Source organism: Amphiprion ocellaris, chromosome 1 (assembly GCF_022539595.1).
Source record: "Amphiprion ocellaris isolate individual 3 ecotype Okinawa chromosome 1, ASM2253959v1, whole genome shotgun sequence".
Taxonomy (NCBI): Eukaryota; Metazoa; Chordata; class Actinopteri; family Pomacentridae; genus Amphiprion; species Amphiprion ocellaris.
The window spans coordinates 6,306,130-6,320,274 of NC_072766.1; the positions used below are offsets into that span (position 1 = coordinate 6,306,130).

Here is a 14,145-nt window from a genome sequence, read left to right on the forward strand (position 1 = left end):
TCTTTTTCCATAATCCCCCTGTGTCACATTGTTCTCGGAGCAAATTTGGCTGCAGAACACTCAAATATCGAAGGAATAAAATTTTTACCATTTCCCTAAATTTCAGATACGTGTTTAAGGAAGCCAGCAAGCCAGTTTCAATGACTTTACTTATTGGCCCGAAATTTAGGCCACAAAAACTTTGTAACCACTTACAGAAGTCCCAGTGGGTCTTTAAGATGATTTAGTGAGTGTCCACCTGCAACCACCATTAACAAACCTAAGACATACATCATAATGTACTGTAGATCACATCACCATCTTGACATATTCGTCCATGGAAGCTGTATCAGAAATTTCTACGTGATGCTGTTTAGTTAGGTTATTTTATTTGTGTTTATTATGTGGAACTATTTTGCTTGTTTGACTGTTGTTAAGAGTAAATGAGTATTAGGGGAAAAAAATGACAAAAAGCTTGCAGTTTTTCCTCTATGTCTATATCTTTCTCTCATGGATCTGATAACAGAGACTCAGATTCAACTATACAGTAAATGTGCAAAAATCAAAATGCTTAGCTATATCGATGTCATAATGAGAAGAACTATCCTAGTTTTCAGATAAATAAATGTACTTCACTGTGATCCGATTTCACTGGGGATATTTTTTAAGCTCTCAGAGGGTTCAATATGGCATTTTAATTGCTTCTTTATATGTTTTAGATGTATGCTGCTGTAACAAAAAGTGTTTGAACAAGGATGTCCATTCTGCATCATAAACATAAAAAACCGTACTCTGAGTGATGTGTTTTATTACGTTTTGATGGTTTTGATGATGAAAATAATTGAATGCTACTAAAAATTTGCTTTCTTTTGCAGTAGTAATGCATTTACACTACTGTAAAGGATCTGTGAAGGGAAAATGACACTACACACTGAGTAACATTCCTAAGAGTAAACACCTGGCATGGTTTAGTTATCAGTGAAATGAAACTCAGGGTCATAGTGGAGGGAAACTATTTAACTATAACCACAAGATGGCAGTATCTGCACACTGAAATGTTGAACCAGTACCCAATCGCCATATAGTGTTTTAGCAAGATTTAAAGCTGTTTTTATTCAGGAACACCAGCAGAAATGAACTGCTCTAGTAATCAAGGTTCGTATTGAGGAAAACACTTCCCTTATTAGGTCAGGGCTTTTATGTTTCAAATCAAGAGTTTCTGCTCTCAGATTTTAATAATCATTATGTTCAAAACAGAGAGTATTGAACATTCCTTCATTGCATTCATTGCATTATCTACTTGAACTTGTAATATAAGGTTATTGTGCTGTTACTGGTACAAGCACTGCCATAACATGTTTTCAAAAGATGCAAAGGGATTACAAAACATATAAAATGTCTCTGCCTGTCTAAGAAGAAACATTAAAATTCTATTTCTGGCAATAAATTAAATGGCAAAACATTTTAGTCTATCGGAAAAAGTGTATTATTGTCCTTAAATCTCATTTTACCAGCTGGTACTCTATTTTTAGGAATTCTACCTTTATTATTTAATTATGCTATGACAATTCAGTCTTAAAATACTCATGTCAATTAAAGCATCCATAATTCAATTAGGAAAAAAAATCATTTAGATGGATTATCTTGGTCTGGAATGTTTTTTCAATACCCAAGATCAATGTAAATACCAATAACAGAAAAAAATAGAATTCATATTACTTGGCCTTTGGGATTTTTGATTATATAACCTTGTGGCAGTTCTTTGACCGATATGGAAGGCTCAATCTTTCATTGTCTGAGAGGATTATAGTGAGGCACAATGCCACAAGGGCTGTATTTGGCAAGATGAAGAGTGTTAACACATCGCTGGCAGTCATGCAGATGACCTTCCAGGAATTCAAGGAAAATATCTTTCAAGATGACAACATTTCAAGATGTGGTATTTAAAGAGTCAAATCTGATTTCATTGCTGAAGGTTTCATTCAACTGTGATGTTTAATTTCAAGCTTAGCTTAATTTTAAATGTGTATGGAAGATATGTTTCCAGCAAATCACTTACAAGCTTGTGCAAATCGCCATCTGTTTGTCAGTTTACCTATGAATGAGTATTTATCCCAGCACACTGTATTTTTGCAGACAGGCAAAGTAATAATTGGAGCTTAATCATACTCCATCACTGCTCTCTCGTCAAAGACTGATGCAAGAGACAAAACAGTCGAGCAAATTACACGAGCTAAGAGATTTCAACTGAAATCTGTCTCTTGCCTCTTTCCCAAGTGGAGGCTATTTTATTTCTCTCTTTTTTTGCTGGCAGTGAGGACATGTTCTTTCATAAAACTGTCAGTTAAAGTTGCAGTAGGTTACACATGTCTAGTTGTCACGACTTCACTGCTAAGGTTTTATAAAAGATTAAGATGGCCTCAACTGTCTGGTGGCAGAAAGACAGTGAGGAGGTTAATATTATTTGGGACTTTTTTTCCCATTGCCCTCAAGAGTATACTTCCATGAGGTCAAACATAACTGCTGAATATCAACATCAAGCATATAGCAACTTACAAAAAGCACTAAACAAGTCAGTCACCTATTTCACGTGGTTCATTCTCAGCATTGCACACATTGAATACATTCTCCTATAATTCATGAGCGTCACTGACAGGTGCACGAATATTTCATAGTGGTTGGTTTCACATTGAAGAACCTCCTGTGATACTACATGTCTTCAGAGAGAAAAAATCTTGTGTTCAGTAGAGCACATGAGGAGCGTCTCGTGAAAGTTTCTCATAGTTGCATCACATTACCTTGTTGCTGTTTGCAACACATGAGGTATTGGGAATTTACTGTAGCCCCAGCTTACTTTTAAATGGGAAAACAGCTGAAAAGCAACAGTGTAAAGCATTTTTAGTAAACCATAAACATCAACTTATGTATGAAGTTAAATGCTTTGTTGAATCCCTGAAATGCTACTGCGGCAAAACATACAGACATTTTTCAGACTAGATGGTAGCACTAATGTTTGTTGCTGATGTTTTCCTCATCTATGATTTATTGCTTTTCAAAGATTTAACACCTGTGCACCAGTAGTTAGCCAATTAGGGCCCTTATATGACTGGCTATATATAACAATTAGAATCCAGAATTTTTAGATTCATGTTATTAAACATGAAACAACAGACGAATTTAAATGGTAGACCTTTAAAATTCGGAATATTCTACAATCTTGTTTAATGCATATGAAGTTTGTTAGGAAAGTTCGACAGGAGACTCCTCAGTAACTCTCAGAGTGTGTCAGTTTTGGGGTTTTTTTTTGGCAACTGTATGTTCCTTAAAATGTGCCTCTTGGGTCAATCAAAGTCAAGCTGTCAAGTTAGTAAATCTGCAATTTTATAATTTCTGTGTGGCAATACATTACTACAGTAATCACAGAGTAACCACTTTTGAACACATTGGTGGAATTTAACCGAATATTTACAACTTGATGCTTGACTTGCAAATTGATTTATTTGTATATAGAAAGATATGTGTATCTTTTTTGTATATTTTGCCTTCTACTGACATTCTCTACATATTTGCCTGTACATATTCTATGTAAGTATTGATTCTCCCCTGTGTGGATACTGAGGTATTGCACAGAAAAAAAGTCTGTGGATGTGGAAAATAACAATATTGCACAAATTCTTCCATGAGTAGAAATATTGGTCTTGAAAAAATACATCTACATTGCACAATTCATTAAGTGTAACTACTGATATTGCATTATTATTAATCTTCTTCTTATTATTATTATTGTTGTTGTTGTTGTACTTGTTATTATTACTATGTGTGTAACTTATATTATTCCTATAAGTACTATTCTACTGTCTTAGTAGAATATAAAGCAATTATAAGAAGAGAAAAACAGTGTCACTTCTGCAAGCAAGGTAGATCCCGACTAGAAAAACAATCGCACCTACGGGAGACTCAGGTTAAATAAAACGAACAAGCCTAAAATGAAGTAGGATTGATTGACAGCTCCATCGGACCAATCAAGCGTCGTTTCAACTGTAAATAGTGAGGGGGTGTAGCCATATGGCTGTGTATGGACCAATAGCAAGTCTGTATTTGTGGCTCACTGAACGCCATTGGTCTGATTAAACATGCGGAGCAATTGTCATCATTGCGCGGGTATGTCCAAAAATCTTCCACATAAATTTATCCAGCTAACGCCTCAACTGCGGCTTGTAATGACTGCATAGCTTTCAGTTACTGGGTGGACAAAATTGGACAGTGACGAAAACTCTATGTTTCATTCAGCTTTTTCTCCCCGTTTGTGGAAACTCGAGCGCTACGTGACAGTCCACAAATTGGATTAGCGCTAAGTAAAGCCACCGGTGAATGATAGTGTAGCAGACTAGCTAGCTAGCTAAGCTGACTGCTAGGAGTGGAACCTAGCATTGACGTTTAGGCTTCTCTAGCTTTGACTTGCTGTTGTATTTTGTTTCTATGCGTTAACCACGACTAAGAACAAGTAATGCTCAACGATAGACAATTATTTGAGTGTCGTCCTTGAACATTACTAGTATATTAAAAAGTTGACGTCGTAAATACCCGTCAGCTCGTGGAGAAGTCATTAGGTTAACATGGATAGTTACGGTCAGCGGTTTGACTCCACCACAGGACGAGACAGTAAACCTCAAAAGAAGAAGGGTTTCTCCAACCACAGCAACTCATGCTACGATGAAGGAGACCGCAAACCAAAGTTTGTAAGTATGGCAGACGAGTTCACAAAGTTGTGCTTTTGTGGTGCACAAAGCATTTGACGATACTTTTTTTCCCCGTATGATATCCTCTCATTCACTGTCTCTAGTATACACTTGGAGAGGATAAAACCTACAAAGAAAAGGGACTGTTATTATTTTTTCATATGTTGTATATTTTTTTTGCCCTTTTCATGATAGCAAATGCATGACTTTACCTGGTAGACATGTGAAAGTGACCTTGATTTAATTAGCTCTATTGGGAATTAGTTAATTATTTCAAAATTGCCTCACATCTTTGGACACATACGCAAAAAAACAAAAAAAAAAACAAAAACAAAACAGGCGTAGTAGTAGACCAGTGCTGGAGATGTGCCACGAGTAAGGCACATGATGTCATGTCTATTGCTGAGAAAAAGCGGAGAATTTCAGAATATATCCCACAGTTAAGAAAATATATACAAAATAGAGTGTTTGCACGTTAGAATTTTGTTTGTGAGAAATGACCTTGACTAATTATTGACTTTGCTTTGCATTTAGGAAATCAAAAGGTTAAAATTAGCACAGGGTTTAGCCAACACTAATCCATGTTTTTCCTGCTACTACAAACCAACCGGCATTCTGTCTACCTAGTACTTGTCTGCTCTGTTCTTCAAGGAGATGTTGGAACCTTGGACAAAACATTATTGTTATTACTGGGATTACTGGGATTTTTAATTAGTGCTCTCAATTAAGGGTTCTGTTATCAGCACACGCATATCCCCTTTCAGACAGGCGACTTATGAATGACAGATCTACTTAATGCATACTTAACCTGTGCTGACCCCGTTCTTTAGAGAGTGCTACCACACGTTAATAACTTGTCAGCGTTTAGAGATTTCTGTCTACAAGTAAAGGTCTGCAGGAATGGATTTACATCCCAGACTGTTATTATCCACTTTCACTGATGAGCTGTTGCCTAAATTTACCTGAAACACCTGTTCACCTGCTACAATGATTGTTCGGTGTCGGATGAAAATGGGTTTGCAAAATCAGGTTGGCGGATGTGTGTTAAAACAGTTAGTTTGATTTCTAACATGTGTTTACACTGCATCACTGCACTGTCAGTCTGAAATGGAGAAGCACAGACATATGTTCCCTCTGTTTATGCAGTTTCTAAGAATTAAAAAAAACTTTTGGTTATAAAAGTGAATCGATATTTTATAATCACTTTACACTCTGTTGTAACTCGTGGTCATTTTGCCACAAATGCAGAGATTGTACATTCTACAACTGCATCAGATTGTGTTTTGTTGACTGATTGGAATTCTGATTCTTGGCAACCTGCCACATAACTTGTGGAACTTCTGATCATTGAAAGTCTCTTGACAGATTCAGCATAAATGCACAAAACTGCTTGGTAAAAGTTTCAAAATAGCATTCTAGTAATAAATCATTTATGAGTATGCACAGTGCCAATAAGTAACAATAAATACCTTGTCGAAGAGGAAAAAAACAAATGGTTGTATCTCACTGCACTGGTGTGATCTTTGAAAGAAAAAAGACATAACAAAACAATTATGCACACTTAAAAGCTCAGGTGTGTGTGGAAACTGAGAAGATTATAGGACCTATTTCAGCTCAGGGATGGCCTTAGTGTGGATGGAGGTCATTCATGTAAGTTGTTAAAGACCATCCTCATCTATACATAGCATCCCACATGCACTTGTTATCTCTTAGGATGACAATTATTGTTGGGTTCTGCTTGCTAGGTCCGTGTTAGATCTGGCCTTAGAACACCGGGAATTGTTCGGCTCCAATCTGTCTCTCTCACTCTCTACCTTTTTTTTAAGCCAACAACATGCTGAAAACATACAGGTTACACCATTAGGCCTCTCTTTTATAACTGTTACTGACCATTGCTTTTGCCCGTTAGAAATGACCGACATCACTACAGTGTATCAGCTTGTATCAGCTGCTGCTGTCACCACTTTGTGAGGTAGTTCGACATTGTGGCTACTCTTCTGTAGGTAGGTGATTTGCCATTAAAGGGCACTTGATGTGCAGCGGAAGACATGTACATGCAATGTCTTAATGTTACTATGAGATTCCATTTTACTCCGTTTATTATAGGGTAACTAAAAATCGCAACGGGAGGAGTTGTGTTCATCAATAGTGATTCGTATTTCATCAGTAATTGTACTTGACACGTTTTTATTTCATCAAGCACATTCCTTAATTTAATTTTTAAATTAGGAAGTTACTTTGTCGAGTGGCTTTGCAGCCAGTGAGTGTAATACTGCCTGTGAGGCAGTGCTGATATGATAAGAAGATTGTTTAACTGGGCAGTTGAGAGACAATAAAAATTAGAGAGAAAGACTCCACACTAACTCTCGTGTGGAGGAAAAGACTTGTGGCACTTCTTTAATGGAGTGGAGTTTGTTGAAGTACTAATCATACATGTATGTGTCTGTTAGAATTGTGAAATCGCTCAACCATGAAAGAAAAATCTGCCATTTTTATTTATGAGGGTACTCTTGCAGGAAATGAACATTTTTAGAAGCCCACAGTGTTTAGTTTTTGAACTCTGGTGCAGAGCTGTTGTTCCATTCAATGTGAGAATGATTTGTCTTGTGCTAAGTAGGTGCAGCCCTTCACAGCATGTGTCCTAAAAGTTCTAAAATAAAAAGACTTAACTTGGCAGTATACTTATTGAGTAGTCCAAATATATTGATTAAACTTTGAAAAATCTATGCCTATGGAGGCTCCTTTTTGTGGGTTTGTCTTTAAGTTTTATTTTAAAATTGGCTTTTGCAAATCACACTCATTTAAGAAGTTAGTAGTTGTTTGTGGAAGTTTCCTATTTGCGATTGATATGTTGGCCAGTAATGCCTTTTAAAAAAGAGATATATCCGGCCACAGTTAATGACTGACAAGCCCCATTTATTGATATGAACAATAAGCTGTTGAATATTATTTATGCCAGTGCTGTATTAAACAACAGTATGTCACACCAGAACTTTGTTTTTGAACTGAACGAATGTGCAGTGAAACGCAAAAAAAAAAAGCAGTGAAAGAGAAATGACGATCAGTTGAAAGAAAAGCGAAGATTACTGCAATTAAATACATCCAGTTTTATGGTGAGTTTTTCCCCTTTGATGTAATTTCACAGCTTCTAGTGTATACTCCATCTGAGTAGACAAGCTGCAGGTTCTGACTGTGCAGGAGCAAGTGTGACTAAATATTTTCATAGTCATCATTAGTGCACCTGACATTTAGCTGTTCTGTCTGCATGCGTCTCTGGGTGGTCCACACAGGTCGATAAAATTACTGCGTTTAAACTTTGGTAAATCTTACATTAGAGCACTTTGTTTTAGTCATTTTAAACTTTTTTTTCCCCTGGCCTATCCGAGTTGTGTGTTCTCAGTAACTGAGTGGTAACTTTAGGTTTCTCTGTGCCCAGCTGATGCATGTGAAGCATTTAGAGACATCTAAATTGTAAATTCAGAAAACAACCTGCGTTACACTCACTAAACTAAAACTGCATGAGTCTCTGCATGCACATCAGCCACGCTGTGCTACCCACACCAAAAGTAAATTCTCAGCTTATGGCTTACGAGGGAACAGTGTCTTTGCTATCGGAGCATCAGCATTCTGAATTGAAACCTTGAAAAAGCAAAGTGTTTTTAAGAAATGGCGCTTTCCGACAAAGAAGCCCCCCTCTTCACAGTTTCTCAGTGCGAGGCAGCGGCAATTAAAAATGGCTGAAGAGTCGGATATGATAACAAAATCTTACACTGCTTGTAATATAGCCAGAGAAGAGTTACCGTTTAAGTTAAAGTGGTCATCTTTATGAAAAAGAAAGAGTTAATGTTAAAAACATTTATCTGCACCTTTTAATCCTTTTTGCATTAGTTTACTTGAGGTGTCACTGTTGTGTATGGGAACTGACAAAATGGTAATATTTATTTGGCAAGGAAAATGTGGGGTGCACCTAAATTATGTGCTGGTACACTTAAATGAAAAAAGTTAGACTCAGCAGTAGAATAAATATAAAAAGTTACTCTGCACCCTGAGTGTGAGATAAAACATTGTATGAGATTGTTCAGTCTCTGCTCAGCTGTCAAGGCTAACCTTACTAGCATTCTGTTGGTGATAGGAAACAACTGGTGCTCTGCCAGAACCTTCTGATGGAACTGGGAGTGTGAGTTTGTACACATTCTGGGTGAACAAAAGTCTCACACTGAACCACACATCCTGCACTGAGCAGATCAGGGCAAATCCATGTACTGTTAGTCAAGTAATAAATGGTGTAATGTGACGGCACTGTGCATCATTATATTTAAGTTCCTCTTATAATTAACCAGTTGCATTTTCAGTTTTTCTTTTCTATCAACAGTGCAGGCTTTGGGATTCCTGTTTCACATACCATCCATCCATCCATTATCTATACACCGCTTATTCCTCACTAGGGTCGCGGGGGGTGCTGGAGCCTATCCCAGCTGACTCGGGCGAAGGCAGGGGACACCCTGGACAGGTCGCCAGTCTGTCGCAGGGCTACATATATAGACAAACAATCACTCTCACATTCACACCTACGGGCAATTTAGAGTAATCAATTAACCTCAGCATATTTTTGGACTGTGGGAGGAAGCCGGAGTACCCGGAGAAAACCCACGCATGCACAGGGAGAACATGCAAACTCCATGCAGAAAGATCCCGGGAAAGCCGGGACGCGAACCAGGGATCTTCTCGCTGCAAGGCGAAAGTGCTAACCACTACGCCACTGTACAGCCCTGTTTCACATACCATTTTTCACAAATATTTAGTGTTGAACCCATGAAATAAAAATACACTGCCAGAGTAGACACACTCTTAAGAATACATTATGTTCAGTTAAAGGTAGTGGGAGTTGGGCAGATTTGGCTGAAAGATAGGAAATAGGCATAAATAAATAAACGGTACAGAATAAATTTGCCTAATTAAATACAAATTTTTGAAAAGCTGAATTATAATGCAAAGTTTGTGAGAGCATGGTGAAAGTTTGCCTGTCATTTCTGAGTCACCAACCCATTGATCATCAGATGAAAATTTTAATTATTGCCAACACAAGTGTGCAACAGAGGACATGCAGGGAATGGAGAAAAGTTTGTAAAACAGAAGAGTCTATAATAAGCCTTTATTATAGTGAATTGAGTTTTCCATTATTCCACAATTTGTTACTTAATGTATGTATTCACTGCAGTTTTTCACAAACTGACTGCTTTCTTTTATAATGATATTAACATCAAACATTTAACATTCGGGCTATTTAAAAAAGTTATATCATAGTTAGTTGTAGGACTGCATAAATAATCAACCATTAATCTTGATCATGATTTTGGCTTCTTGCAATTAGATGACATTGTGGGCTACAATATTGCTTATAGAAAACTCCACTGCATATCAAATCAAGTGCTTACTTAACCATCCACCAAGCAGTGATCAGGATACTTTGACTTTCATTTGGAGGAACTTTCATCCACTCTATCTATACCACTGCAGCAGCAGCCTCTGTGGCTGCAGTTTAGTAGCGTAGAGTAGGGGAGTGATAAACAACACAGAGCAGACAGACAAAACAAAAACCAAGACACTGAGAGCTCATCCCTCGAAATGGATCATCCTCTATTGTTTGGAAGTATTTTGAATGAGTGAAATTAAACAAAATATGCAAAAAAAATACATGTGACTTGGGTCCTTGCAGCAAAGTTATACAGCTAGCTTGTTCAATCACCTGAAAGAACACTATAGACTGCAGTGCAATGAATGCACGAAGGCCGAGTTCAAGAATGTCGTCAGCGATACCTTACTCTAAGTCCCTGTCCTTGTCTACTCAGATACTGACTCATAGACACTATACAGTGCTGTCAATGTATTGAAAATGTGAAAGCTGTTGATTTCACCTACTCACCTACTGTTTTGATATGGTATAATTCATACTTTGCTTCTAGGAGATGCACTGTGAATAAGACCCAGTCTTATTTTGAAGCCAACATTCCTACATGAGCAGTATAGCACATGGATGTAGAGGCAGTGAAATTAAAATGTTTGATCTCACGGGATCTCACTACTGATTAGAGTGATCTTGAATATCTTTTTTGCCATATTATACGGCTCTAGTTAGACATATAGCTGTTTTGCTTGAAATATATGCCTACTCAGGCACAGTTTGACAGCTGTGTGAAATTAACTTTGACCATTTGTCAAGCAGATCAGTGGAGCCAATTATTCCTACTGGCTCATTTTATTATTGTTCTCTCTTGTCAACTTTGTCTCTTTCTCTTCTAGCCCATTTTGAACAAAAATGTATGTTGTTAATCTCGGAACAGTCGTCAGGTGGACAACTTATTGACAAGTTGACATTTTATCCTAGGCGATTTTCTAGTAATTAAATACTGATATTTCTCTGAAGTTCTGTATGGTCTGTTTTCATGCTTGAGGGAAACTGAACCTTTCGATGTCACTTTTTCATTTAGTATTCCATTGACAACATATTGAAATGTAATTTGTTCTGTTCATGTATTGATTTCCCATTCCTTATTAGGATTGTTCCTAATTACACAGCACAAATTCCAAAGTACAGATGGCAAGCTCCCAAGATGTCTACAGAGAAAAGCAAGCAAACAAACAAACAAACAAACATAAAGTCTGTTGGAGTAGAAAAAAAAACAGCAGACAAAACGTCCCCAGCAGGCACTGAGCTGGTATACACTGATAACAACAGGCCAAATGCCAATGTCTTCCACCACACAGGGGATATTTTCACAATTTGAAAATGGGGCTTGTTGAGAAGAACATTTTAGACAATAGTTAGTGTTAATGTTGAGTCAGACACTTGTGTTCATACATTTAAACTTGGGTTTAACAGCCGACTTACCTGTGTACCACAAAAGTGTTTCCTTTTTGTATGTGAAGTTTGGCACCCATCTCTTGTATGTTTGCAGGCTCCAAGGGAATGTGAAGTAGTTTGGGCAATTAATTCACGTGGATCAAAGCGCTGAGTTTGCCTTTAGTATAGCCTCATAGCAGGTTCAACTATTTCTGAAAATCTGAACAATAATCCTAAACAATCCTGATTTACCAGTCCTTCTCATTTTAGATAAATGATGCCAAAGCACCAATGTGGAATCAGGAACAGTAACACATTTTGTGTGGTGTTGACTCAAAACATATTTATTGTCTCTGGCTCCACATCAATATGAACACAACAATACATGTGTACATGAAAACTGTCTCTTTTTTTCCTCTTTAAAACAAATGTAATAGTATACAGACAAGACAATACCAACATTTCACTGTAATTATTTTTTTTGGTATGTGCTGTATAGGAAATTATGCAACACAGAATGACGAAAACATGTTACTTGGTTGGCAATCACTCATATCTCTTCATAGTATCAAAATAATTTCCCATAGGTTGCTGTAGGGCTGAAAAAAAATATTTTTTTTGTACTATTTGATGCTGTTGCTACGTGTGTCTGATTTGTTTTTTTTCTGCTCCCCACTTATAGCACTTACCCTTTAGAAACATCACAGATGATGTGGTAAGATTACTGATGTGTTGTCTTCTGATGTCCTTTCTGTTATCAGTCTCTGCAACATCTAACATCACCTTACTTGAAATAAACTAATCTGCTTATTTCTAGTGGCAATGAAATTGGTCTTTACTGCCAAATGACGGATTCATTGACATCACAGACCACAATGCTTTTCTCACTAACTAATGTCTTTGTTGACTCTACATCAAGATAGTGCTTTACTCAGCATGTGTCAAGCAGAGTATGAGCTTTGTTCATACACTGTTAGCTTTATTTTCTAACTCATCAACTGACTAATTGTTCTCTGTCTGAGTTAAGTACGATCGTAGTCTAACACTTCCTCCGCTTATCTAAACTTGACATTGAAAATTCTTGTGTTATTTGTTCTTATTTTAATTGTGTTTTCTCTGTTCTCTCTGCAGCTGGACAGATTTGCCAGTATTCGAATTCCGGGTAGCAAAAAAGAGCGGCCACCCTTAACGCAATCCAAACACAACTCAAATGACTGGTCCACTTCTTCATCATCCACCTCACATCATTTTGAGGAACTGTCATCCAAGATCACCTCGGAGAAGGAGATCCTGGCCTTGTTTGAAAAGATGATGGTATGTTGTTTTGTTAAGATATAAAAGTTATCTTACGTTTTCTTAGAAGTGTATCAGCTAGACAATTAAAGCCTTCATCTGATGAGTGAAGATATGGATAAAAAAGAGGAGAAACACTGAATATGGCAAAGGCATGTACTATATTTTGAAAAGTTTTTACTTTGATTCTGCATTTATTACTCCGTCAAGGAACTGCGGACTTATCTGACGATCGGCGTACGTTTGTCTGTGAATCTGTCTGTCTGTGAAACATTACTCAAAAACGGAGCAACAGATTTGGATGAAATTTTCAGAGAAGGTCAGAAATGACACAAGGACCAAGTGACTAGATTTTGGCAGTGATGCGGCTTATAATCTGGATCCACAGCTTTGTTAAAGATTTCCCATTGGGAGATATAGCAGCCAGCACTGCGTCGCTGTGACCATGATGTGAACACTGTGTCAGTTACCTGCTGACGATCACATGATTGAGATCCTTTTACAAACTGACTGTGATTTATCAGTTGGAAATCATACAAGGAACAAATGATTAAACTGTGGGCTGTTTCTGAGTCCCATCAATTCCTGCCGCCTGCTACATATTTAGGTCACGCAATGTAGCAAACCCCAGCCAGACACGTTAAGTTCAGCCGTCAGCCTTATTTTGAACACAAATTCACCTTTCTGTCCTTCACTCGTCTTCACCATCAGAGCTTGTCCTCATTGCAGCTGCTTCTAAGTTTAGACACATCCTTTGCTAGACAGAAACAGCGTGGAACCGTTGTCTTTCATCTTTATTTGAATTTTCTGACTTTTGGGCAGCGTCTTCGTCATGTCAAGAAACCGCTTCTTAGAGAATCACTTCCTGTGCTGCTGGAATGGTGACAAAATAAAAGCCCGCAACATTAAAAATATGTCTTCAAAATAAAAGCATGGAGGGAACGGTTATTTTAACAGTAGCAAAACAAAGGTTTGCCAAAAGTGATGAACTGATCAACAGACTTTTATAAGAGTAATTTACACGCAATTCGGTATCCATACATAACATGCACATGCATAACATGTGCCTGTGCTCAGCACAAGGTAATTTTTTATTAAAGATTTCATCCGTCGGAAATGATACGTCAACTGAGCAGCTTTGGCGGAGTACTGCGCTCTCTGAGTGCTTTTCTAGTTTTAAATGTGGTGTACACATTTTCATTACAAATGATAATGTAAGCTTAGGAGTTCAAGTGAGAAGTTGAATCTCTGAAAGGCTTGATCTCAGCATGATTTCACAGTGTTCCAAAGAGC

The 14,145-nt window shown here is 37.5% G+C and overlaps 1 protein-coding gene across 3 annotated transcripts in view; it reads left to right on the forward strand.

The window, feature by feature from the left end:
• Nucleotides 1–4,156: 4,156 nt before the first annotated feature.
• Nucleotides 4,157–14,145, forward strand: part of LOC111562582 (protein diaphanous homolog 3-like) — a 164,353-nt gene continuing 154,364 nt past the window's right edge. For 2 of the 3 annotated variants that reach the window (XM_055013596.1, XM_055013590.1), the window contains exons 1-3: nt 4,157–4,718; nt 12,242–12,274; nt 12,691–12,873. In XM_055013596.1, coding sequence (XP_054869571.1) covers nt 4,596–4,718; nt 12,242–12,274; nt 12,691–12,873 — 339 coding nt within the window. In that variant the 5' untranslated portion in view covers nt 4,157–4,595. The remainder of the gene's footprint in view (nt 4,719–12,241; nt 12,275–12,690; nt 12,874–14,145) is intronic. The other variant, XM_055013592.1, reaches the window with a different exon arrangement.